Genomic DNA, 24,615 nt, shown 5'->3' with positions numbered 1-24,615 from the left:
TTCGTCAACAGAGAGTCATTTATTGAGCTCCTAATGTGTGCCAGGCACCAAGGAGGAGCACACAGAGGTATTAGATAAGGTCCCAGCCTTCAAGGAGTTTCTTGATGGCTAGGGGAAAGGAAAAGGGGGTGGGCAGAAGCTGGTATCAATCACAGGCGTCTCCCTTCTCTCCGGTGGTCTTGGGAGGTAGGACCCACAAAGGGACAACTTGAATGGGTGTCCAAGTCATATATGCACTTGCCACACATGTACAAGACACACGTGCAGAGCCCACACAACTACAGAACCCGTGTATAAGACACAAGAAGTATATGTGCCACACGGGGGATGGGATTCACATGCAGAGTCCATATGTGCATAGGCCACATGGGTAAGACACAAGAACTGCATCTCCCCCAGCCAGGTTGACTAGATGGAGGTAGGGCTCCAGGCCCCGGCCAGCTAGGCCTCTCAGGGCTGGGCCTGGTACTGGCCCTCTGTGGCCGTGAAGAAGTCCTCCAGCACGCTGCGCAGGTAGTCAAAGGTGGGCCGTTCCTCTGGCCGCTCCTTCCAGCACAGCATCATGAGGTGGTATAGCTCCTCTGGGCAGTTGTCAGGTCGCACCATGCGGTAGCCTCGCTCCAGGTTCTGAATCACCTCAGGATTGGTCATCCCTAGAGGTTGACAGGAGAAAGATCAAGGATTCGGGCTTTGGAAGCCCACAGCAGGGATGATGTTTAGAATGTTTAACTGGTATGGTGTGAGCACCAATCAATCCCAAAGGATCTTGGTCTTCACCAATGGTAACAGCGTACTTCAGGTACCTGCCCGGTGTCAGTCACGCCACTTGGAGTGTCTGTTGTGGCTTAAGCACTCAAAACACGTAGATGTTGAATGTGAGACCTGGGGTGAGCCACCTCCCCTCTTTGAGCCTCAGTTTCCTCATCTGGGAAATGGATTATATAGTAGCTCCTACCTCATAGAGCTGTTATGAAAATTGAGTGAGAGTGCATATAAAGCACCAAGTATAGTGCCTGGAGAGATGCTGCGTGAAGAATATCTTTGAGTATTACGATCTGGTGGGGAGAGATGGTGGCAGGTCAGGGCCCAGGACAGAATGGGAGCTCACAGACAGCATAGTGGTGAGGCTTCTCTGGCTTTGGGACCAGGCACATGAGATGCTGCATCAGGAAACCAGATAGACCCCCCAGCAAAGGCCCCTGTGTGACCCAGATTAAATAATTTGGGGGCCACTTCTTTTAAAACCCGGAAATTCAAGGACATAGATCAGTGAACTACACACCCATGGCTAGAGGCGAGAGTGCAAACTCACAGTCTACACCCAGCTTAAATATAGCCCACAGATCTACTTCGGTTTAGTCCCTATAGTGTCTTTCAACAATTTGAATCAATCACTGATATTTGGATATGGGCAAATTTTCCTAAAATTTCAACTTTTGGCTTTTGAAAAAAAGAAAGGATCTGTTTTGGGGGTCCCTATGTCTTAGTAGCAACCATCCTCTGGAATAGATGCTCACCCAGGTTCACCCAGGTCCCCATTACTCCTCATTGTCTCCTTAACCCTGAAGCCACATTTCTGTTGCCATACTTCTGTTGCCATCATACTTGTAATGTTTTTGTTGCTGTTTTTTGTTGTTGTTGTTGTTGTTGTTAAGTAGGCTGTATGCCCAATGTAGTGCTTGAACACATGACCCTGAGATCAAAAGCCATATGCTCTACTGACTGAGCCAGCCAGCTGCCCCAATGCTTTGTTTCTTCTAAAAGAGAAATTCTCTATGGGTTCACCTCTATGGGCCCAGTGGAGGGGCAGTGAGGACACTTGGCAGGATGACTGGAGTGTGGTTCTAGCCCCGGTGCTGCCCTTGGACTCTGTGATGGGGCAAATCCCGGGCAGGGAAGTCCTTCAGGTTCTCACCTGATTCTAAGGTACTTTTACCTTCCTAGGAGCAAAGTTCTGTACATGTTGCTCCCGGGCTATGTGAAGCTTCTGCGTATCTGGCCACTGTGCTCCGTGACCTCTCTGCTCTGTCTTTGTGTTCCATTTCCTTTCCCCATAGTTTCCTAGCAAGTTACTTCAAAAAAAATTCCATCCGTCTTGGCTGAATTCAGGGGTAAAGGACTTTGTGCAGAAGCTAGAGGGTAGGAATTAGTTGTTTACATGTCTCTCTCATTCTTTAGATGGAAAGTTTCGGAGGAAAGGGAAGTCAGCATTTAGTGAGCACCTACAGGGAGTCAAACTCTTTTACAGATAGTCTCATTTTTCATATCAGGAAACTGAGGCTCAGAGAGGTAAAGTCACCTGCCTAAAGTCACTTGCTCAAAATGATGATTAATAATAAAACCTAACACTCTTAAGTGCTTCGTATGGGTCAGGTACTGTTCTAACCTCATAATTTACAGATGGGGAAAGAAAGCATGATCTGATCAAACTCAAACAGAAAGTTGGCCTGAATGGCAGATCTGGTAATAAAGGCAGGCTTCCTGCCTTCGAGCCAGATCCTCTTCTACCATCCTAGGCTGCCTGTGTCTGAACTAAAGAAAAGAGCTGGGATTATTGAAGCAGGAGAGAAATCGACAGAGATGGACGCTAGCCCTGGGAGATGTGGCACCTGACTGGGCTTGCTGGAGTCCTCAGTGAATACAGGAGAAGCAGTTAGAAAGATTCAGATTGTGAACCAGGGACAGATGAAGTAAGTAGAAAGACATGGATTTGCTGCTCGTCCCCATTAGTCTTTCAGCTCCTGCCCTTGGCCCTGACCTGGGTAAGGGATGCGGCCATGGGTGACAATCTCCGTCAGTAGGATCCCAAAAGACCACACGTCCGACTTGATGGTGAATGTCCCGTAGTTAATGGCTTCTGGTGCTGTCCACTTAATTGGAAACTTGGCCCCTGGAGGGAGGCAGAGTGAGGTCACCTGGGTCTGTTTGGCCAGACCCTGCAGGCCCCAGACTTCCCTTGTATCCCACACCTACCCTCCCTGGCTGTGTACTCATTGTCCTCAATGAGGCGTGCTAGGCCAAAGTCTGCAATCTTGCAGCTCAGGGTGTCCGACACCAGGATGTTGGCAGCCCTCAGGTCACGGTGGATGTAATTCCGTTCTTCAATGAATGCCATGCCCTCTGCAATCTGCAGGCCAGAGAGGAGGTCAGCAGTCCTGGACCAGACATCCTTACCCCACCGGGCTGTGCACTCACCCAGCCCCTCCCCAGTCTCCTTACTTGGGCTGCCATGTCCAAGAGTTTGTTGATGGTCAACTTGATGCCCGGAGGGGTCTTGAGGAAATCCACCAGGCTCCCTGTGAACAGAAGCAGAAAAGTTGCTAACTCAAGCTGGCCCAGCAGAAAGCTCCCTGACCCTTGTCCCCTAACTGGCTATTTAGAAGTAGTGTCTGACATGTGGAAAGAAGAGTAAGGGGTGAGAATGGACAAGTGTGCATTCAGGGTGAGGATGCCCAGGATACATGAGGTCTTTTCCCAGGGACTAGGATGGGGTATGCTTGGAGAAGTCTGTAAGCTTCTTATCACCAATGGGGTAGAGCTCAATGTCCTGCCCCATGTCCAAAGCCCTGCACAGTCCACATTCATAGTTGCTTCTCTTTCCTCCCCTTCGGCCTCTTTCACTCTATCCACCCTAGACAATTTTGAGGTTTTTCATATTGACCACTGGGCTCTCACCCCAAAGTCTCTTTTGTCCCATCTCTGCCTGCTAAAAATTCTACTTTTCTTTCATGGCCCAGCAAGACTATTCCTCTAGGAAGCCTCTCTAGGTCCTACCAGGCCTAATAAATTGCATCATTATCTACATTCCCCATGGCATGCTGGAATTTTCCCATGGTGAAACTCTGGTTTTCCTAGAGTTTATGCCACATAACTAAAATGAGTTTTCCCTGATAGCAGGAACATTGTTTTGTCCATCTGTGCTCCCAGTGCCTAGCCCAAAGTAAGCAGTGATAAATGAGTGCTGAATGTATTCAATGGAGTATGGAAAGAGGTGCCTGGGGGCCTGAGGGACCACATCTGGTAATAGAGGGTGACTAAGAGATGACCAGGGATGGAAGCTACTAGAACGGAGCTAGTAATTGCTAGCCCTTCTCAAGAGATTAAAAGCCTGGGTAAAGATGGCAGCAACCTGGGGTGCCTGAGTGGCTCAGTCATTTAAGCGTCTGACTCTTGATTTCGGCTCAGGTCATGATCTCACGGTTCGTGGAATCCCGCCCTCCATCAGGCTCTGCAATGACAGTGTGAGCCTGCTTGGGATTCTCTCTCTCTCTCTCTCTCTCTGCCCCTCCCCTGCTCTCTCTCTCTCTCTCTCAAAATAAATAAATAAGCATTTAAAGACAGCAGCAACCTAAGTGTCCTATTATGAGTGTTGAATTAGTCACCAAAGATAAAAGCCTCACCCAGACACAGTAAATACATTGCATGAACTGCCGCTCCTGCATCCGGTCCATGGCAGATGCTGGTAATCAACCCCAGCACTTACTTCCAATGAGCCTCAGCATCCTCCTCAACACAGAACTTCAAGCAACTACCATCTGAAGTTGGCCCACATGGTAAAACCTATTTGCCACTTCCAGAATCCACTAGCCAAAAGAGTGACAGATCTTATACTCCCAAAGAATCTGAGCCAGATGACAACAAATTTATTGAACAGACACTATTCTGTCTGCTGTATATACACTGACTCTTTCATCCTCACAAAGGCCCTATGAAAAAGTTACCATTGCATTACTACCACCATTTTATAGATGAGGAAGCCATAGCAGAGGGAAGTGAAGTGATCGGCCCAAGGCCACACAATCACGAAGGCAAGATTCTAATACAGGCAGTCAGATCCTAGAACCCTTAAGGACTACTCTAAATTATTTTTGGGTGAGCCCGTTTAGATTTCTGATGTTACACTTGGGAAAAATGAGCACCAGGGATGGGACAGGGACTTGGCCTGAGTCACACAGCAAATTGGTGGCAAAGGTGGACCTAGAAACTTTTATCCACCTCCCTGGGGGCTCTCTGTCTGTCCAAAGAAGGGCAAGGGGCTCACCTAGAACTGAAAGAGAGGGATTTGGGGCAGATCTGCCCTCCCAAGGCTCTGGGTCAAAAGGAAGATAGAAATGGGGCTAGGGACACACTCGTTTGAAATCAAGCATCCTGAGATCAAGGTAGAGCTTTGAAAAAGGCAAACAGGATTGCAGGTCAGGGAAGATGAGAAGTCAAAGCTCTTCCAGAGCCTTCCACTTTAGCCTGTGCTCCTAGACAGGCTCAGACATCACACCCTCTTCTTGTCCCTGGTGGTGACTCTTTAGAGGCCCAGAAAAACAAGAAACCCTCAGTGCTGAGCCCGGCGAAATGGCAGATCTCCTCCATCCTCTATCCAGGAGCAGAGGGAATGTGTCAGCGCCCCCCAGCGGTCAATGACAGTGGCGGCACCCACCATTCTCCATGTATTCCGTGATGATGTAGATGGGCTCCTGGGTGACCACCGCGTAGAGCCGGACCAGCCTCTGGTGTTGTAGCTGCTTCATGAGGTTGGCCTCGGCCAGGAAGGCGTCGGGGGACATGCTGCCCTGCTTCAGACTCTTCACTGCCACCTTTGTGTGCCCGTTGTAGTACCCTGGGGCGGGGAGGGCTGGGGAGTCACTGGGAGCCGGAGCACCCAGAGCCAGGTAGCTGCCTGGACACTCTCACGACCTCAGCGGAAGCCTCCCCTTCTCCCCTTGCCCCGCAGTCCCGGAAGGCTTCACTCACCCATCCACACCTCCCCGAACTGGCCAGCCCCCAGCCGCTCCACCAGCTTCAGCGTCTCCCTGGGAACCTCCCACTCGTCCTCCCACCAAGGCTTCTGGGGCTTCTGGGTCTGGCAGGGGCGACTCAACCGCGTGCACAGCCCGTCCGAAGCATCTGCGAGGACAAGGGAGGGGGGTTAGGGTTGTCAATACGGCAGGACTCGGTGCCGCCACTCAGTCCCCACTTGGCCAAAGAGAAATAGACTGGCAGGGGAGGTGTGAGGCTGTCACCCCGACACCTGGGCTATCGGGTGCCGCACCTCACCCACTGCGGGGAATGAAGGAGCGCGCTGAGAGATGGGCGGAGGGTACCCCCCCCCCCAGAGGAGCTTAGGGGAGGCAGGCTGGTGGGGCACAGGTGAAGGCGCCTCAGGCGCACGTCGGAGGGGCTCCTGCCTGGGCTCACTGGTGTAATGGCGGACCAGCTCGTGCAGGCCAGGAAAAGTGATGCGGGGGGAGATGTAGAAGCCGCCTTTGTCCAGGTTACGGATCTTGTAATGTTTCACCACCTCTCCCTGGTTCTGGTCGAAGTCCCGCACGGACAGTGAAAACGATCCTGGGTGAAAGAATGGGTGAAAGAATGCAAAAAGAGGGAGAGGATGCGCCCTGCGAAGGGCGCCCCTAGTCCCGCGCCCCTTCCCTGGGATCTCGCGGCACACACCTCCGAGCCGAGGTCCGGCTCCCGGGCCGCCCCGCCCCCGCCCCCGCGGCCCCGCCCAGCCGCTCACCCGCGGTGCTCTCGCTCTCCCGGATCAGGAAGGAGCCGTGCGTGTTCCCGGGCGCCAGGAGCTGCCGTTCCGCGTCCTTGCGGCTCAGGTTCTTGAAGAACCAGCTGCGCAAGGCAGAAGCGAAGGCAGTCTTGTGTTGTTGGTCACTTCTTCCTCCATCGCCCTCAAGCATTCACCACAACCCCCCCAGCACCCCTCCTCTGCTCCCATCCTTCGCCACGAGGAGTCCCCACTTACGGTTCGGGCTCCAGGCTGTTCGCTTTGGCCACGAAGTTGAAGGGGATGAAACCTTCCTGGCCCGTGGTCAGGGACTGCGCCTTCCACCACTCGCCGCTCCTGCGCGACAGAGGCAGTCAGTGGGGTCGGCCTGGCCTTGGATTCGGTTGGAAACCTTCAAAGCCTCCAGTTACACCATGCCACCCCAGCCTCCAGCCCGGCACTCCGGAGCCTCCCATTTTGTCCCAAGGGCTCCCGCTGCATGCCACTCAGGGGCCGCGCGGTACAGGGGATCCCGGCTCCCTCCCACGCTCCCGTGGGGCAAGGATGGGTGGCATGGAGAGGACACTCACTGCTCCAGGATACGGAGCTGTTCACCCTTCTCGAAGCCCAGGTCTCCATCGTGAGAGGGCTCATAGCTGTGCAGAGCGATAACCAGGTTGTCTGTAAAGACAGGGGTGGGGGTGGGGGTCAGGGAGAACCAGCCTGGATAGGCTGGAAGCACAGAGTTCAAGAGCTACAGGGCAGCGAAGAAGATCAGGGACAAGAGAGGCAAGACAAGGTAGAGAGTGGATAGGGAGATGGGAGACAACAGCCAAGGATCCACAGGCCTTAACTTTCAGGCCCCACTGGTTGTGAGGTCACCTTGCAATGGTGAGGCTGGGGGATTGGAGCCTTCGTAGGTAACTAGTGGATCCCTCACATCAGAGCCATTCCGCATGGGCAGCTGTAGGGTGGGGGGTGAAAATGGGGTCAGAGAGCAAAAGACTGGTCAGATACTGGCTCCCCTCCCCACTGTTCTCACTTCTCCAGCTTGGCTGGGTCTTGTCCCTGAATTTACCAGCTACTCAGAAGAGTCCCTTCCCCTCTCTCAGCCTCCTTTCCTTTCAGTTTCCAAGGGGAGAAGACCACTCTGTTATTCCAGTGGTGGTTTCTTTCTCCTGGTTTGTGTCCTCCACCAGACTCCCTCGCCAAGTCAGTCCCCTGTCTTGCCTCTTACCGTGGCCTTGCCATCCAGTGGGACTATCGGGTAATGGCAGTTCTCACACACATCGATGTTTTCCATCCAGTCATCTTCAGGGTTTGAGCTGCAGCTACAGCCCATGGTCCCTGGGGGAATGGAGAGGGGGCTGAAGGGGCTCCCCCAAGATCTACTTCCCGGACATCAGACATCCTAGGGCCTTGCCCTGGGAATTTCCACAAGTACCTGAGATTGTCAGGCCCCCAACCCCCATTCACCAGCCACAGAAAAGCTGAAATGAGGTCCTAGCTCCAGACTGGTGCTCCCTCTGAGCCCCCAGGCCACAAGTAAAGTCGCACATGGGCCCCCACTGAGCCCTAGGCCCCGCCCTCCCACCTGGGGTGGGCAAACCGCCACAGCTACCTTTGTTAGCCTACTTGCCCACTTCCTGCCTCTCCCCCAACCCTCTCTCTCTCTCTCTTTCTGCCCATCCCCCACATTGGAGGAATACCTACTAAAGTTCACATACACTTCCCCAGGCCGTGGAGGAGACCTGAATTTTCATCTTCCCCTACCAGAGAGGTGTGTGCACCCCACCTCCTATTTACAATTCCCCTTTCTAGCCAAGGAAGCCAGCCAAATGGCAGACTCCTGCTCCCTAATGTCAGCGGTCAGGCCCCAGCCTCCCCAACCCCCCCGCAACAAGTCTCCTTCAGAGGGTTCTTTCTGATTCTCACCAGCAGAAAAACCTTCAGCGACACTATTGACCATAACTTTTCTATTTGTTTGCTTGCTTAAGCAGTGGAAACTTTTTGTCAGATGGAAATCAAGCAGAATGCAGAACCTCACAGATAAAACAGGTACAAGTGGGGCTGTTCTGCCTGAAACAGAGTAGACTGGACGCCTCATTGTGAAGCCCCCAGGAGTCCTGAGAGCATCTCCTTCCTGGGGCTGCTTCTCCGAACTGCTTAGAAATCACTAGTCCTCAGATAAAATTAACCACTCAAGACCCTTTATTTTTTTTTATCTTTTTTTTTTTAACCTTTATTTATTTTTGAGACAGAGAGAGACAGAGCATGAACAGGGGAGGGTCAGAGAGAGAGGGAGACATAGAATCTGAAACAGGCTCCAGGCTCCGAGCTGTCAACACAGAGCCCGACGCGGGGCTCGAACCCACAGACCGTGAGACCATGACCTGAGCTGAAGGCAGACGCTTAACTGACTGAGCCACCCAGGCGCCCCAAGACCCTTTAATATCAAGATCAAATCCACCTCCATGGTCTATTCTGCTACACACACACACACTCACACTCACACAGCCTTCATTTTTATCTACTCTTGCCTTTTCCAAACACCCCATGCTATTTTCTTACTCCATACCTTTGCACGTGTGGCTCCCCTACCTTGAATGCTCTCTTGTCTACCTACTGAACTAACTCAACCTTCCAGGCTCAGCTCAAATATCACCTACTCTGTGAAGCCCTCCTACAACACTCCACTCAAACGAGTTGTCAACTTAGCACTGAGTATCATGACTGGACTGATTTTATGTGTCAGTCGCACTGCATTTCCCACTCCCTTGATGAGACGGTGGATTCATCCAGAACAGAAGCTGTGCTTTATTTGCCTAAATGCTCCAGCACCCAGAACTAGTTGTCATTAATAAATGTTGACTAGTACGCGGAGGATTCATGCATCCCATCTTCCAGGATCTTAGAAGCCACCAAGTCTAACTTCTGATTTTAGATGAGCAAACTGAACCTTAGATAAGCAGGCCCGGAGAGGCCTGCTTAAACTCACCCCATCTAGGGGCGCCTGGGTGGCTCAGTCAGTTAAGCAGCCGACTCTTGATTTCAGCTCAGGTCAAGATCTCACTGTTCATGAAGTTTGAGCCCTACGTTGGGCTTTGCACAGAGAGTGGAGCCTGTTTAAGATCCTCTCTCTCAAAAATAAATAAACTTAAAAAAAAAAAAAACCTCACACAACCTATTTGGGACAGAACAAAGCTGGAGATGCTAATCCATGCTGGGACCAAGTAGAAGTGGAGGGAGGGTAGTGGAGATTTTTTTGGTTTGCAAGACTTAAGGACACATGTCAATTGTATCTCAATTCAAAAAAAAAAAAAGACTCAGGATGCCTGGCTGGCTCCATTGGTGGAGTGTGTGACTCTTGATCTCAGGGTTGTGGGTTCAAGCCCCACGCTGGGTGTAGAGATTACTTGAAAATAAAATCTTAAAAAATAAACAAGCAAACAAAACAAAAAACTCGAAGACGGGCCTCAGAATCAGAGAGACCTAAGTTCAAACCCCAGTTCTGACGCTTACTGTATGACTGCTGAAATCATTCTTCCTAAGCTTCACTTTTCCTTTTCTGTCAGAGGGGTCTTAGTATCCCTTTCTCATAAGCTTGCACAAATGTTAGCTTAGTTTAGAGCTTAGAAAGACTTCCACCACTGCTCATTTTGCCCTCCCAGGCCCTACTTTGGAGGATGGGAGAATGGAATTGGTAGATAATCCAATGTTTCTTTTCTTTCTTTCTTTTTTTTTTAAAGTTTATTTTGAGGGGGGGGGGGGTTGGGGGAGGGGCAGAGAGAGGGGGTGAGAGAATATCCCAAGCAGGCACCACACTGTCAGTGTAGGGCCTGACGCAGGGCTCAATCTCAGGAACCATGAGCTCATGACCTGAGCCGAAATCAAGAGTTGGACGCTTAAACGATTCAGCCACCCAGGCCTCCCTTGAAAGTCATGTTTGTCAAACTGAGATACTCAGGACCCTTCATGGATGCCAGAAGTCATGGGTGTGTGTCTTCTCAGAACATGAGTGTTACTTGACCTTATTCATAGAGTTAAGCAAACATAGACCTATTGTGGAGGAAAATGTAAAATGTACGTGGAACTTTAAGCCAAATCAAGAGACTTTCAAGGAAAAGGATACACATTCACTCTCCCTGCTCCTGTGAGGAGTCCTGGAGTGTGGGGGAGAGACATTCGAGAAATCCTGCTCAACCAGAGTCTACCCATCTGTGGCTGTAAATGGCTTTTTGACAGCTAATTTTATTATGGCTAGGAACTAATGAGCAGCAAACGCCTCCAGAGAAGCCCTGATATCAATCTGGAAGCAGCCAAAGACGAGCTGAGCTATGGGTGAGGCTGTGAGCATCGCGTTTGCGATATTCAAACAGGCCTTGGAAGATCACAGGTTGATTGTACTGTATAGAGAACGCCAACATCAGATGGAGTTGGACTGAGATCGTAGGGCCCATCTAGGCTGACATTCTCAGAGGCTTCAGAAAAGGGTAAGAGACAGAAAAGTTTGGGGTTGAGGTAAGGGGATGAATTTGGATGCGATAGCGAGGAGAAGCCAGTGGAGGGGCCAGAAGAAATCCAGGCTGGAGATCACAGGGCTGGAAGCTGGTGCCTGGTCCAGGCTGGAGTCACGCGGGGAAGGGAAAAGAGCCACAGGGCCTTGGGCCACGGTCCAGGACAGCATGCAGACAGGATCTATATCATGGACTAAATCTGGGCCTACCAGAGAGGACCTGACATCCCTAGTTACTAGGGCCAGGGGTGCCTAGGTGGCTCAGTCAGTTAAGCTTCAGACATTTTTTTTTTCCTTTTCCTTTTTCTTAAAAAAAAAAAAAAATTTAACATTTATTCATTAAAAAAAATTTTTTTAATGTTTATTTATCCTTGAGAGAGACAGAGATACAGAGCATGAGCAGGGGAGGGGCAGCGAGAGAGGGAGACAGAATCTGAAGTAGGCTCCAGGCTCTGAGCTGTCAGCACAGAGCCCGACGCGGGGCTCGAACTCACGAGCTGTGAGATCATGACCTGAGCCAAAGTTGGACTTTCAACCGACTAAGCCACTCAGATGCCCCAGACTTTTTTTTTCTCAAAAAAAGTTGTTTTTTTTTTCAAGTATATTTATTTTGAAGTAGGGGGAGGAGCAGAGAGAGAGGGAGAGAGAGAGATCCAAGCAGGCTCTGTGATGTCAGGCAGATGCGGGGCTTAAACCCACGAATCCATGAAATCCTGACCTGAGCTGAAATCAAGAGTCAGATGCTTAACCCACTGAGTTACCCAGGTGCTTCAAGCATCAGACTCTTGCTTTCAGCTTGGGTCTTGACCTCAGGGTTGCGAGTTTGGCCCGTGTCCGGCACTCATTAGGCATGGAGCCTACTTAAAAAAAAATTGAGGCACCTGGGTGGCTCAGTCGGTTGAGCGTCTGACTTCAGCTCGGGTCACGATCTCACAGTTCTTGGTTCAAGCCCCACTTCAGGCTCTCTGCTGTCAGCACAGAGCCCACTTCGGTCAGATTCTCTGTCCCTCTCTCTCTCTGTCCCTCCCCTATTCATCCTCTCTCTCTCTCTCAGAATAAATAAATAAATAAGCATTAAAAAATAAAAATTAATCAACATTTAAAAATATATAAAAATATATACTGGAGTCAGGAATGGGGAAGAAGTCAAACCTGTCCTGATTAAGCCCAAAGGAACTCTAACTCTTCTGGGGAATCTGACCCCAGAATTTCCTCTGTGGCTTGTCCTGTGCTCCTGGAGGCCTCCAGCAGCAGGTAGCACATCCAGCCCTCTACAAAAGTCTAAGCTGTGGAGTGTAGGGCCAGGCAGCCATCATGAGACCTTGGGGTCCGACAATGCCAGAGAGGATTTTGGTGAGTGGCTCCCGCTACTGGGAGCTCCATGTTTCTGGGAGGCCCCAGGATGATGCTGGAGGCCTGCAGATTATTTCAGTATTTCAAAAAGCCTGAAGGGAAATTGCACTATAATTTGTTTCTTAGTTTGACAAATTATATGATGGTTTCTTCAATGCATACTTGATTAAGTCTCTGATTAAAATTTAAATTAGAAAACAAGAAAATGAGCACCTAAACAAAGTAACTTCAAAACCATGAGACCTGGGGGGTGGGGGGGATTACAACAAGGAAAAAGGGCAAAGAAGCCTGGGAGGGAAGAGCTTAGAAGCACTGGTGTAATTTACCAGCCTTGTTTTATTTTTATTTTTTTAACGTTTATTTATTTTTGAGACAGAGCATGAACAGGGGAGGGTCAGAGAGAGGGAGACACAGAATCTGAAGCAGGCTCCAGGCTCTTAGCTGTCAGCACAGAGCCCGACGCAGGGCTCGAACTCACGGACCGCGAGATCATGACCTGAGCCGAAGTCGGCCGCTCAACCGACTGAGCCACCCAGGCGCCCCACCAGCCTTGTTTTAAAGGTGGAGACTCTGGGGGATCAGAGAGGTTGAGTGATTTTCCCAATAGCACATGAGGACTCTAGGCAGAGGTGAAACTCAGATAAGGCTACCTACCAAGCTTTCTCCTCTACTCTTTACTCCTTGGGAAGTCCTCTAAAGAGGGTGGAGGATCCTGAGGGGCCATGGAGGAAACAGGGCAGGGGAGGAGGTCTGACAGGGTGGGGAACCGCTCTTCATCAAAACTTTGATCATTGTGCTGTTAACAAAGGCCTTTTTCTGCAAGACGATTCTCCTTCCACCTAGAATGCATGTTTCTGAGTGTACATTTAGCCAATTGGTGAATGCAAGTCTGCGTATATGAAGGCGGATGATTCTGTGAACATCGTGCTTATGTGTGCATACCCATGGGCTTGTCCAAGGCTGTTTGTGCAGACGGATGTATCACAGAATGGGGGTATGTATAGTTTGTGCCTGTCCCTGTGTAGTTGTGAGATCGTATATGCATACATCTATTTATACACAATGTGGGCCCCATCCTTCTGGTCTTAGTTTGACAAAGATTGCTGGGTAGCCAAAATAATCTAATCAGGTTAGGAAACGAGGCCAGTAAAAAGAAAATCAAAATTAAATCTTAATATAAATGTCTCATTGTCTGAAAGAAAGGAAAAGAAGATGAAGACAAAACAGATCCAGAGAATCCCCAGGGCTCTCAGCCCCAGCAATGAGGGCAGATTCTGGGGTGAGTGAAACAGGACATTCTCTTCTCCCAACTCTGGAATTCGAGGTCAATAGCAGGAATTTTATAGATCTAGACCTCCTCTGACTAGGGTCTGTAATGTTCTCGGTCAAATTCAAAGCTGCCCATGGTCCACAGAGCACTTTGTGCCAATTATAAAGAGCCACCCCTCCCTGGGGTTTCAAACTTGGAGAGTAGAGTGAGGGCTAGATGTCAGTCCCCACCCCTTCATGACCCTCAGCATAGTGCCCAACACATGCAGCAGTGGCCCTGCTCACACTGTGTAGAACTGATCAAAAATCCCAGGCTCTGTGCAGCTCCTGGACTGGATTGTCTAAACCCAGGGCTGTTTAGGGCTCATATCACCATGAGTTCTGATTTTTGCCAACCTGTTCACCTTTATCAACTCCATAGACATTATCTCGCCTGGCTGCCTAGAATGTGTTTTGTCCCCTTGAAGAAGAAAAAAAAAAAGGGGGGGGGCAACACTTTTTCTCCCCTAAACTGTAAACCTATTCATTTATTGAACATTCTGTCCAAAATGTGTGCCAGCTTCTTGCCAGGAATTCTTGGTCAAGAGCAGACAGGCTATTCCAATGCAGACCATTGTGGTACTTTGGGCCACCTTGTGGCAAAATCTGTCAGGAATCACTTAAAACATTTTCTTGGCCTTTTCCTTTGACCAAGATTTGGTTGTTAGCACGGTTGTATATGTTCAATGAACAGCCTTGCCTATGGAGGCCTACGCAGAACCCTCATCATGGTACTTAGGAATCAGGGTTGGTAGGCATGGTAAATAATTTCTAACGGATAGAACAGGGATGTGTCCTGAGTTCCTTTGTGATATAACACCCCCCGTTTTTTTTTTAAACCACAGAGAACAAAAAAGATAAGCTTTCTCTTAAATGCAAACAAGATGAATTTATTCTCACGAAACTGAGAGTGGCTTGACCGTAATGACAGAGGGCCTCTGGGCAGGTTACTAAACCTCTCTGAGCCTCTCTCCATTCCTTCATCTGCAAAATGGGAACTAAAACAGGATCTCCACGGAGGGCTGTTGTAAGCATTATATGTGAGATATAGATGATCCCATAAATAAAGCGTTTAGCATGTGCTTGGCACATAGGGAGAACTACGTACATGAGAGTTCACCTGACCCTTGAATAACAGGGCTTTGAACCGTGGGGCTCCACTTATATGTGGATATTTTACAGTAGAGTACTATAAGTGTATTTCCTCTTCCTTATGATTTTGCCTTTCTTTTTTTTTTCCAAAGATTTTATTTTTAAGTAACCTCTACACCCAACATGGGGCTCGAAGCTACAACCCCAAGATCGAGAGTTGCATGCTCTACCGGCTGAGCCAGCCAGGTGGTCTGTCTTCCTTATGATTTTCTTAATAACACTTTCTTTTCTCTAGTTTCCTTTATTGTAGCAATACAATGTATAAAACATATAACATGCAAAATATAAGTTAATCTGGAGCCTCTGGGTGGCTCATTGGGTTGAGCATCCAACTCTTGATTTCAGCTCAGGTTATGATCCCAGGGTCATAGCATTGAGCCCTGAGATAGAAGCCCTGCTCAGGGTGGAACCTGCTTACAATTCTCTCTCGGGGCACCTGGGTGGCTTAGTCCATTGGGCGTCCATCTTCGGCTCAGGTCATGATCTTGCAGTTGGTGAGTTCCAGCCCTACATCTGTACCACATCTGCACCATCAGTGTGGAGCCTGCTTGGGATTCTCTCTTTCTCCCTGTCTCTCTCTCTCTCGGCCCCTCCCTCACTTGCACTCTCTCTCTCAAAGTAAATAAATAAGCTTAAAAAAAAAAAAAAAAAGATTTTCCCTCTCTCTCTCTTCCTCTCTCTCTCTCTCCCTCTGCCCCTCTCCCTTGCTTGTGCTCGCTCTCTAAAAATAAAAAATAAACAAATAAATAAAAATGGACAAAATATGTGTTAACCAACTGTTTATGTTATCAGTAAGGCTTCTAGTCAACAGTAGGCTATTAGTAAAGTCCTAGGGGGGATCAAAGTTATACCAGGATTTTCTTTGAATGTTTTTTTTTATTTTTGAGAGAGAGACAGAGTGTGAGCAGGGGAGGGGTAGAGAGGGAGGGAGACACAGAATCTGAAACAGGCTCCAGGCTCTGAGCTGTCAGCAGAGCCCAATGTGGGGCTCGAACTCATGAACCATGAGATCATGACTTGAGCCGAAGTCGGCCGCTTAATCAACTGAGCCACCAAGGCACCCCAGTGCAGGTATTTTTGACTATGCGGGTAGTCAGCGCCCCTGACTGTATGTAGTTAAGGGTCAACTGTAGTTAAGTCTTTGGGCAGCTGAACGTTATACACCGCAGATTTTCGACTGCGTGGGGTGGGAGCCCAACAACCCTGTTGTTTAAAGGTCAACTCTATTATTCGCGGCTAACATGAGCATTTCATTACACCAGCCTTAAACATTTTCCAGTCTAAACGCTAATATTAGCTATTATCAATTATTTTCCTTTTCCTTTGTGATTTTGAGCATTTCCATAGACCACCTTTTCACCTTGAATATATTTACCTAAAATGGAATATATTTATCTACCATAAATGGAAAATCAGTATCACCATCCATAAACAGAAATCAGGGTACATTAAAACAAATTCATAATATCATCTGTAAATTCAAATTCATTACCCCCTAATATCACTCACCTACATCGGTGGTGCACAGGCCATATTTTGGGAAATGTTACAACACGAGCCAGAGCTTTGGGCTTAGACGTCTGTTGGTGAGTTAGAGAAGGGACAATTTTCTTTCTTTCTTTCTTTTTTAATGTTCATTTATTTATTTTGAGAGAGAGAGAGCACATGCAAGCAGATGAGGGGCAGAGAGAGAGGGAAAGAGAATCCCAAGCAGGTGCCCGATGCGGGGCTCGATCTCATGAACTCTGAGATCAGGACCTGAGCCAAAATCAAGAGTCACACATTCAACCAACTGAGCCACCCAGGTGCCCCATGGAGGGACAATCTTCTTAACTGGTCAGCCTACTGACAAAAGTTGCACGGATATCTCTCTGTGCCAAGCTCTGTTCTAGCGCTGGTGACACAGAGGTGAGCAGATCAAGAGGTTTCTGTCCTTTTGGCCCTGCCCTCTCTGACAGAGGTGGGTGCCCCTCTGGCAGATCACTCCATTTTCCCAGGAGGCCATAGGCCTGTCTTCACCTTACTGATTGGTAATGTCTATGACTCACAACAACACTGGCAACGCAAAACAGCAATACTTGTCAGGAAGTAGCATTTCAAAATCACCACCATTACCCATTTACCAAGTGAACGGTTAGCTGAAGCTGTTGAAGAGAGAAGGACCGTCTCCAGGTATTGACATGGAAAGACATCCCAGTTATAACGTGGCAAGCAAAAAACCCAAGACCAAAAAACATGGCGAGCAAGTTACAGAACAGAATGTAGAATGGAAGCCTATTTGCATGTAAATGGGCATCTATAAGGGGATTCTTTTAAGCCAGGTTCTGTGCTAATACTTTATTTGCATGTTTCCATGTAATTCTCATACTAATCCTATCAAGTAAATGCTATAATGAACCCCATTTTACACATGCAAAAACTGAGGCACAAATGAGGTAAAACGATTTGTTTGAGGCCTCATAACAAATAAGTAAGTGGTAGAGTGGTGATTTGAACCTTGGTCTACCTCCAGAGCCTGGGCTTCTAACCACGACACTTGTCAGCAGCCACACATAGGAAACTCTGGAAACTGTTCGCGGTGAACACATCCCAGAAGTGAGGTTGGAGGGGGCTGTGTTTCTTATATTTCTGTTCATGCCTCTGTACCGTTTGAATTTTTTGTAACAGCCGTGTGCTAATTTTGTCACTGGAAAACAAAAAAACAACAAAAAAAACCCCACCACCAATGCAAAAACCCTGCCAAGAGATACGATCATTCGAGGAGGATTCACTGTACAGCCTACTCTTCTGTTCCTCTCCCTATCACAAGAAAAGTAGGCGTGGAATAGATGATCAGGGGGAGAAAAGGTTCTGTGACCAAAGAAGTTTGGGAAATGATGAGTTGGACAAAATCAATCAGGCCCCTACTCTGGGGGAACTTTCAAAGCTTTTACAAGCTGACATTGACTATGAAATTAACATGCGTTGGGCTGGTTGGTAGCTGAGGCCATGTGGATTTGGCCCCAAGACCATTTTCTCTCCAGGTGCTTCATGAGACTGGTGTTTTATTGTTGTTGTTGTTTAATATTTTTTAATGTTTATTTTTGAGAGGGAGAGACAGAGAGAGAGAGAGAGAGAGAGACAGAACATGAGCAGGGGAGGGGTGGAGAGAGAGGGAGACGCAGAATCCGAAGCAGGCTCCAGGCTCTGAGCTGTCAGCACAGAGCCCATCAAGGGGCTCGAACTCACAAACTGTGAGATCATGACCTGAGCTGAATTCAGACACCCAACCGACTGAGCCACCCAGGCACTCCGTGAACTGCTGTTCTTCAGAACAAATGTTGGAAACACAGCACCAGGCACTTGAAGCCAACACTGGAGTTTGGCCACATCCCTGGATGATGGTATCTTGGTCTTGCCTGCCCCCATCCCACCCTCACACCCAGCTCCCCTCAGCATTGCTTTCACTAAACGGAGCTTGGCCTTGAAGTCATCAGCCTGTGAGGGGATGTATAGCCTTGTAAGATCCAATGTGTGTTGTGTGTGTAGACCCTGACTCTGCTTCTGCCCACATATGCACACACGCAATGTCTGATGATATGTCTGGTGTTTGGGATAGGGAGTGCGTGTGTGTGTGTGTGTGTGTGTGTGTGTGTGTGTGTGTGTGTGTGTTGAAGCTGTTGGGGGGACTCTCCTCTAAAGTAGACCCTGTGGCTCAGCTTAGAATTCTCACACCCACCATACACAGGAAACAAGCTCATTTGCAAAGCTATACCACAAGTGTGAGGGGACGGGGTTCACTGGCCTGCCAAGGTGCTGAGTAGGTGTAATTCTGGGTGTGAACAGCCCTCCTTTTGGTGCACCATTTACAGGAGGAGGGACTGCCTAACCTCCGTTAAGCACCTACTATGTGTCAAGTACAACCCAGGGCACATGACAGGCCCCACAAACAGACTGTAAGGGAGAAATTGATTATTGCCTCTTTACAGATTAATGATCTGGAGTTTGGAGTCTGGAGAGACAAAGGCAATACCATTTGAGGAAATGCCAGCCCCGGAATTGTACCTGGGTCGGCCTGTTCCTGAAACCTACGTTCTTTGCACTACACCATACCCATCCACTCTCTGGTGTTTGGTTTTGCGCTACCCTCATGGTACCCAAGAAACAGAAACCAGGGACAGTGACCTTGGCTCCTGTCATAGGTGCTTTCCAAAAAGGGCCTTTGCCCTTCTCAGAACTGTGTTGACTCTTCCAGGGAGCCTTCCAGGTCACCCAAGGGAAGTCTTCTGTAGTCTTGGCCCTTATCTCATTCTCTTGCCCTGTCACTTGGCCCTTTACCCTTTGAGAAGAACCTCTGTCCATGAGCCTGGAGGGCGAGGGGCCCTGCGTCATCTCTCAGCACATGTTGGCAGAATGAGGGGGTGCAGGTCCAGGGTGCGGATGGGTCCCCCCCCACCCCCCCCCCGAGGCACAGGGAGAGCCAGCATGTTCTCCAGCCCTCACAAAAGGCTACAGGCATCGGGCTTGGGGACGAGAGAAAGACTGGGACACACTAGGTGGAAATCGTGTGTCAAGGAAAACTCCAGCAGTGGAGGGTGGGGTAGGGGGACCCTGGAAAGTCTGGCTCACACGGAGATGCCCCCCATAAACTGAAGGCTCAGAGTTAGAAAGTGAGGGGGTGGGCAGGTAGCTGACTATGCCTACTTGGGCCTCCACCTTCCCGGGGTTTGAAGCAGCAATCTGCAGTACCAGCTGGCCCTGTACATGCAGGTGGGGGGGGGGGGGGTGTGCTGAGGCCAGAGAGAGCAAGCCGGGGGGGGGGGGGGAGGGCGGGGAAGGACATCCTGTGACACTTGGCAGGGGCAGGAATGGCAACTTTCCAGATGGAAGCGTGGACGTTCCTTACCCAGGGCCGCCTGTGCCCCTGTCTGGGATAAAAATAGCCTTTCCTCTGCCCTTTCCTTTCCATTCTCTCTCCTTCAACTTCCCAGCCTCTGGTCAGATGCTTCCACCCTGGAGGCCCCATCCCTGCCCTCCTGCATCCATGTGCTCCCAATAGGAGACACCCCAGGCTCTCCAGCACTGCTGGTCACTGAGGCTAAAATCACTTGTCACGTGTCCATCTGGATGCTCTGGGTGACTCTTCTGTCTCAATCCCTCTCTCTCAATCCCTCTCTCTCTCTCTTTCTCAGAAGATGCTTGTCACTGGGGTCTGTCCCAGCCATCAGCAGGATTCCTGGAACCCCTGACTCAAGACTGACCATCATCACCCTGCCCAGTGGGGTGGGGGGCAGTCCTAGCCTAGGCCACCACCCTCTCCCAGGGCCTGACTCTGCCACTGCCTTGCTGAGTGGCTGCAAGGAGGGGGCGTTTGCCCTCTCTGGGCCTCAGGAGGCTCATCCATCAATAGGATCAGGGACTGGACTTGGGGATTTCTGAAGGCCTTTTCAACGCCTGACAGTACATGCACCAGATCGCCAAGAAGATGCTCCCAGTGAGGGAGGGACCAGTGCAGACAGCGTGGCAGAGGCGAGAGGCAAGAGCTACGTAGGAAAGGGGGCCTCCAGCTGTACCGCACGCCGCCCACCTGACCTCTAGTGAGGCTTTTCTATCCCCCTGCCCCGCCTGTAGGGCTGCTGAACACCCAGGGAGCCGCGCCCCATGCCCAGGTGCAGCACCACCCTCCCCCAGTCGGTCCTCCCACCACAGTCCTAGACCCCTGTTCCCAGTACTCCTTACCTGCCCAGCCCAGGAGCCCTCCAGCCCCATTCACATGGTCCTCCTGGCCTAGCCTGGCAGCTCACACACAGTTTCAGCTCCCCTCGCCGAGGTAGCCACCGCCTGTCTTAGCGCGCCCACGTCCCACCCTGACTTCCTGCCTCCTCCTAAGGGCTCCGCAGCCAACCGGGGCCCCAGCAGCCCAACCACAAGCCTCCAGCACCCCAAGCTTCCTGCTGCCATAGCCCCCAGCTCCTCAGCCCCTGGGGGTCCTTTACATCTCCAGCCCACCGGAGGGGGGCTCTTAGAGCTGAAGAAAAGGTACCTGATGGAACCTCCCTCCTGCCCCCCGGGGGCGACCTGGACAAGAGATTCAAGGGCAGCCTTTATATCTCAATGAGCAAGGGGCAAGCAGACATACACTCGGCTTTTGGTGAAAGACAAGTGGCACTGCTGTCACAGTCTGAGAGCTGAGTGACCTTTTCATTACAGTCTAAGAGAGGGACTTTGGAGTCAGAGGAGAGAGCGCTCTCCCTGTTCAATCATTGGAGAGCAGACCACCTTATGTTACAGTCAGATGTCAGGTTAACAAATAACTATGGCAAAACAACAGTCATGCCATCTCAGGGCTCAGGACGATACCTTTATTAGAGTCAGAGGGTAGGCTAATAACCCCCTTCTTATAGACAGAATGCTGGACAACAATCTGTTTAAGGAAGCAGGCAGGACCCCGCGTTTTCAAGACGACAGAGTCACAGCCCCTGTTGTGGACAGAGGACAGGGCAAGCCCCCACTAATTAGGACGACATTTCTAGTTCAGGATGAGGCAAGGACACAGCCCCTGTTAGAAATATGGGGCCTGCCACCATCTCCTGCAACAAGCGGGAGACAAACACGCCTGCCCAGGGACCCAGGTGCAGGTAGCTGACTGGCAGGACTTTCTGTTATAGGCGGGAGACAGGAACCTTGTCACAAGCAGCACGCAGGCCAAGAATCTCCCTTTCCCCTGGGGCCAGGTTGAGGGTGGCACCCATCATAGGCTAAGCGTCAGGTCACCAGTGTTATGAGGAACCCTGGGTGGCATCTATCAGGCACAAGAGCGGGGCCTTGGCCCCACCCGGAGGAAAACATAAATGTGTCACCGTCACCACCACCAGACCTACACTTAGTGAACAAGTTGGGGGAGGGGAGCCCACAGAGCATTGTTGGGGTTTGTGAGGTGGAAGCTGATGCTGCCTGCACCTCAGCTGCAGAGGGAAGGGGGAGACAGGAAATGGGTGGGGGGAAGAGGAAGCCTGAGTTGGAAAGTCAGACAAAGAGGGTAATACAGAAACAAAGGCTGAGGAGATACAATGTAAAAAAAAAAAAAAAAAAAAAAAGAACCCGGTGACACAGAGCCTTGCACAGCCCATCTCTGGGCCTCAGCACAATGGTACTAATACCGCGGGTGATAGCAAGGATAAGCAAGACACAGTTCAAGTTTATGGAGTGTCTATTGTGCATTGTCTCACTTAAGACATCTCCGGCTGTTTGCGGAGTGAGAAGTAGCATTTCCAGTTTAGAGAGAAAGCAACAGTTGCAGGCTTAAGGGGCCCGCCTCCAGATCTGATAGAAAACGCATGGTGGAGCTGGCTTTTCAACCCAGGTCCACCAGGTCCTGCATTCATCAGTTGCCCACTGACCTGTCACCTTCATGGGGGTGATTTAGGATTTGAAGTTCTTTTCCAGCTCTGATCTTGGTAAAAGAGGGAGGTAGAGCTGGAGCTAGGGGGAGAGGGGGGTGCCTCTGTTCATCTCCACCTGGGCCTTCTCTCCTGCAGTGTAATCCCTGGTCCCAGCTACAGAAGACACACAACGACCTTGGGCCTGAATAAATGACTGCAGAGACCTTGATGGGAAGCAGAGAGGGTCTTTACTGAAGAGCTTGGGGGTCGGCGAGCCTCTCCCCTTCCTCCAACTCCCCCTTCCCAAGCTAAGGCAGCAGGGGCCTTTATGCTCCCAGAAAGCTGAGTGATCTCCCAACCCTCCCAGCACGCTTTGCGAGGTGCTGGCACCTCTGGGACACCCCTCCTTTCCCCTTCCCGCGAGGTCTCAGGAGGTGCAGGTGTGGCTCAGCGGAGGGTGAAGCGTCGCGCGCTGATGTTCATGCGCGTGAGGCCGAGGTGCCGCAGCGGCGGGGCCAAGGCAAGGCCGGCCCCCGGCTCCAGCTCCAGGTCCAGCTCGGCCTCGTCCAGCAGCTCTTGGTGCAGGTGACAGGCTTGGTCCACCTTCAGCCGGTGCAGCTGGGCCCGCAGCCGAAGCAGCTGTCCTGCCAGCTGCCGGTCCTGAGCCTGCATCTCCCGCTGCGGCCGAGAGGGGGCGTGAGACTGCTGGCCTGGTCCTCAGCCACTTTCGTCATTCTTCCCTTCCTGTCAACACCCTGGGTTTTCGCACAGGCTGTGGCCTCCCCACCCCCTCTCGCCCCAGCTTGATCCCTCCCCGTCTCTCAGATCTTGCTCTAAAACTAAGTTAAGGAGAGATTGCTAAACAAATACAGGTGCCTGGGCCCCCACCCCAGGGCAACTAAGCGGAATCTCCAATTTGGAGCCTGGACATCTTTCTGTTCGCACATAATGGGTTATGAGCCACCTATGTAATGCTCGCCTCCTCAGATTCTGCCTACGGTGTGGTCAATGCCTCCTTTTGTCCTTCACTGCATCTTTGAGGTATAGCAATTCCCAGAGTGGGGGAGGCCATACCTTCCCCACCTATAACTGGTGCCAGGGCTCTGTCCCCAGAGCCACAGGAGTAGTCGGTAGAAGATAGATTGGATGGAATCCTGCTTTGGCAAGGCTCCCTGGATAAAACATTGGACAAGTCCACTCATGGCTCCTCAGCCCCAGGACAAAGCAACAGGAGCAGGCAGTTGCTGGAGTTGAGGTCCATTCTCAACCCCTCCCCACACCCATTGTTCTTGGGTCCTAAGGATGACTGGCCCTCTGCAAGACCGCCCACCCCACCTGACTCACCAGCTCCTGTCTGAGCCAATCTAGGGCAGAGTCCATTGAGTCGAAGCCGCAGAGGGTCCCAGGGCCCCCCAGTGCGGGTCTGGGTTGGGTCCTGTGCCAGGCCTGGCTCTGCACCCGGGCTGTCCACTCCAGATATGAGGGCCGTCGTGTCTGCAGCTGTAGCTTGGCCGTCAGTGCCTTCACGGAGTCCAGGCTCTCTCCCTCCTCGTCCTCTTCATTTTCTTCACCTACTGCCTGGAATTTCAGTGGCCCCAGGGACATGGTGGATTTGGGGTGAGTGACAGGGCAAGGCTGCAGCTCTGGGAATTTGGGAAAGGGTGGCAGTGTTGCTGGGGAGAGGTGGCAGGAGCTGAAGGTGATGGAACTGTGCCAGGGAATGTGTGACGGTGAGTGCTCAAGGTGGGTCTGGTCTCTCTGAGTGTGTCAGGCTGGGTGAATAGAGGGGTATGGGAGGCTAAGTGTGCAAGGGCTGGGATTTTCCTGGCCTGCTAACCCAGGAGCCACGTGATGCTCATCCGGGTGCGGGCAGGAGGAGCCCTGTTCCTCCAGCCCCTTGGATGAATTTTATTGTCTTTGCCCAGAAGGAGACACCCAGTTCCCAGAACGGAAGTTGCTCCAGGATGAGAAAAGCATCATCCACACTAGAGTCTTGGCCTTCTTCCCAAGACCCAAGTTAAGGGGTGGGGATTGGACAGAGGCTGGTGAGCTGTTCCCCCTCGCCATCCTCACTCATGACACTGGCCTTGTAGGAAAGGAACAGTGTCCAGAACCCTGGCCGGGGAGTCAGGAGATCTGGGTTCTGGTGCTGGCTCTGTGAGACTTTGGACAAGTCACCGACTCTCTATTGGAACAGATCAATGATTGATTTCAAGCTATACTTTAAGGAACTTTAGGTTCCCTTGGAAACCCCTTAAGGACTGTATATGGGATAAAGGCAGAGCCGTAGAAGGGCTCCTAAACCCTCTCTCTTCCTGTCCCTCCCAGGGCTTCAACCAGAGCTGTTCCCTTTTTAAAATTTTGTTTTGAAATATACACACAGAAAAACTCACATATCATAAATGCATGCCTTGCTGAATTCTCCCAAACTGAAT

The 24,615-nt window shown here is 50.7% G+C and overlaps 2 protein-coding genes across 3 annotated transcripts; both read right to left on the bottom strand.

The window, feature by feature from the left end:
- Window positions 1-20,683, bottom strand: LCK (LCK proto-oncogene, Src family tyrosine kinase). 2 transcript variants are annotated; one of them, XM_025934928.2, is made up of 13 exons: window positions 20,538-20,683; window positions 7,728-7,837; window positions 7,373-7,454; window positions 7,081-7,171; window positions 6,749-6,847; window positions 6,512-6,615; window positions 6,190-6,339; window positions 5,746-5,898; window positions 5,432-5,611; window positions 3,220-3,296; window positions 2,974-3,127; window positions 2,759-2,890; window positions 1-653 (listed from the first exon to the last, which is right to left on the bottom strand). In XM_025934928.2, exons 2-13 carry the CDS (start codon window positions 7,830-7,832, stop codon window positions 451-453), a joined length of 1,530 nt encoding a protein of 509 aa, XP_025790713.1. In that variant the 5' UTR covers window positions 7,833-7,837; window positions 20,538-20,683; the 3' UTR covers window positions 1-450. The 2 variants fall into 2 exon arrangements, with proteins under 2 accessions (XP_025790713.1, XP_086572450.1); XM_086716324.1 differs by lacking the exon at window positions 20,538-20,683 and adding an exon at window positions 7,935-8,070.
- A 1,726-nt stretch (window positions 20,684-22,409) lies between these two features.
- Window positions 22,410-23,785, bottom strand: FAM167B (family with sequence similarity 167 member B). The gene is made up of 2 exons (XM_025926085.2): window positions 23,525-23,785; window positions 22,410-22,858 (listed from the first exon to the last, which is right to left on the bottom strand). Exons 1-2 carry the CDS (start codon window positions 23,783-23,785, stop codon window positions 22,628-22,630), a joined length of 492 nt encoding a protein of 163 aa, XP_025781870.1. The 3' UTR covers window positions 22,410-22,627.
- Window positions 23,786-24,615: the final 830 nt, after the last annotated feature.

This window comes from Puma concolor, chromosome C1 (assembly GCF_028749965.1).
Source record: "Puma concolor isolate L17-30 chromosome C1, mPumCon1.1.hap2, whole genome shotgun sequence".
Lineage (NCBI taxonomy): Eukaryota > Metazoa > Chordata > Mammalia > Carnivora > Felidae > Puma > Puma concolor.
The sequence above is the reverse complement of the archived record's forward strand: the minus strand, read 5'-3'. Positions and strand labels throughout refer to the sequence as shown.

Excerpts from the sequence above, each read along its gene's own strand:
- FAM167B (XM_025926085.2), bottom strand. The coding sequence starts at position 23,785 with ATGTCCCTGGGGCCACTGAAATTCCAGGCAGTAGGTGAAGAAAATGAA. Across the intron at positions 22,859-23,524 it reads ATTGGCTCAGACAGGAGCTG|CGGGAGATGCAGGCTCAGGA; the intron begins GTGAGTCAGGTG and ends TCTCGGCCGCAG.
- LCK (XM_086716324.1), bottom strand. The coding sequence starts at position 7,962 with ATGGGGGTTGGGGGCCTGACAATCTCAG. Across the intron at positions 7,838-7,934 it reads TGGGGGCCTGACAATCTCAG|GGACCATGGGCTGTAGCTGC; the intron begins GTACTTGTGGAA and ends CCATTCCCCCAG. Across the intron at positions 6,616-6,748 it reads AACAGCCTGGAGCCCGAACC|CTGGTTCTTCAAGAACCTGA; the intron begins GTAAGTGGGGAC and ends TGCCTTGCGCAG.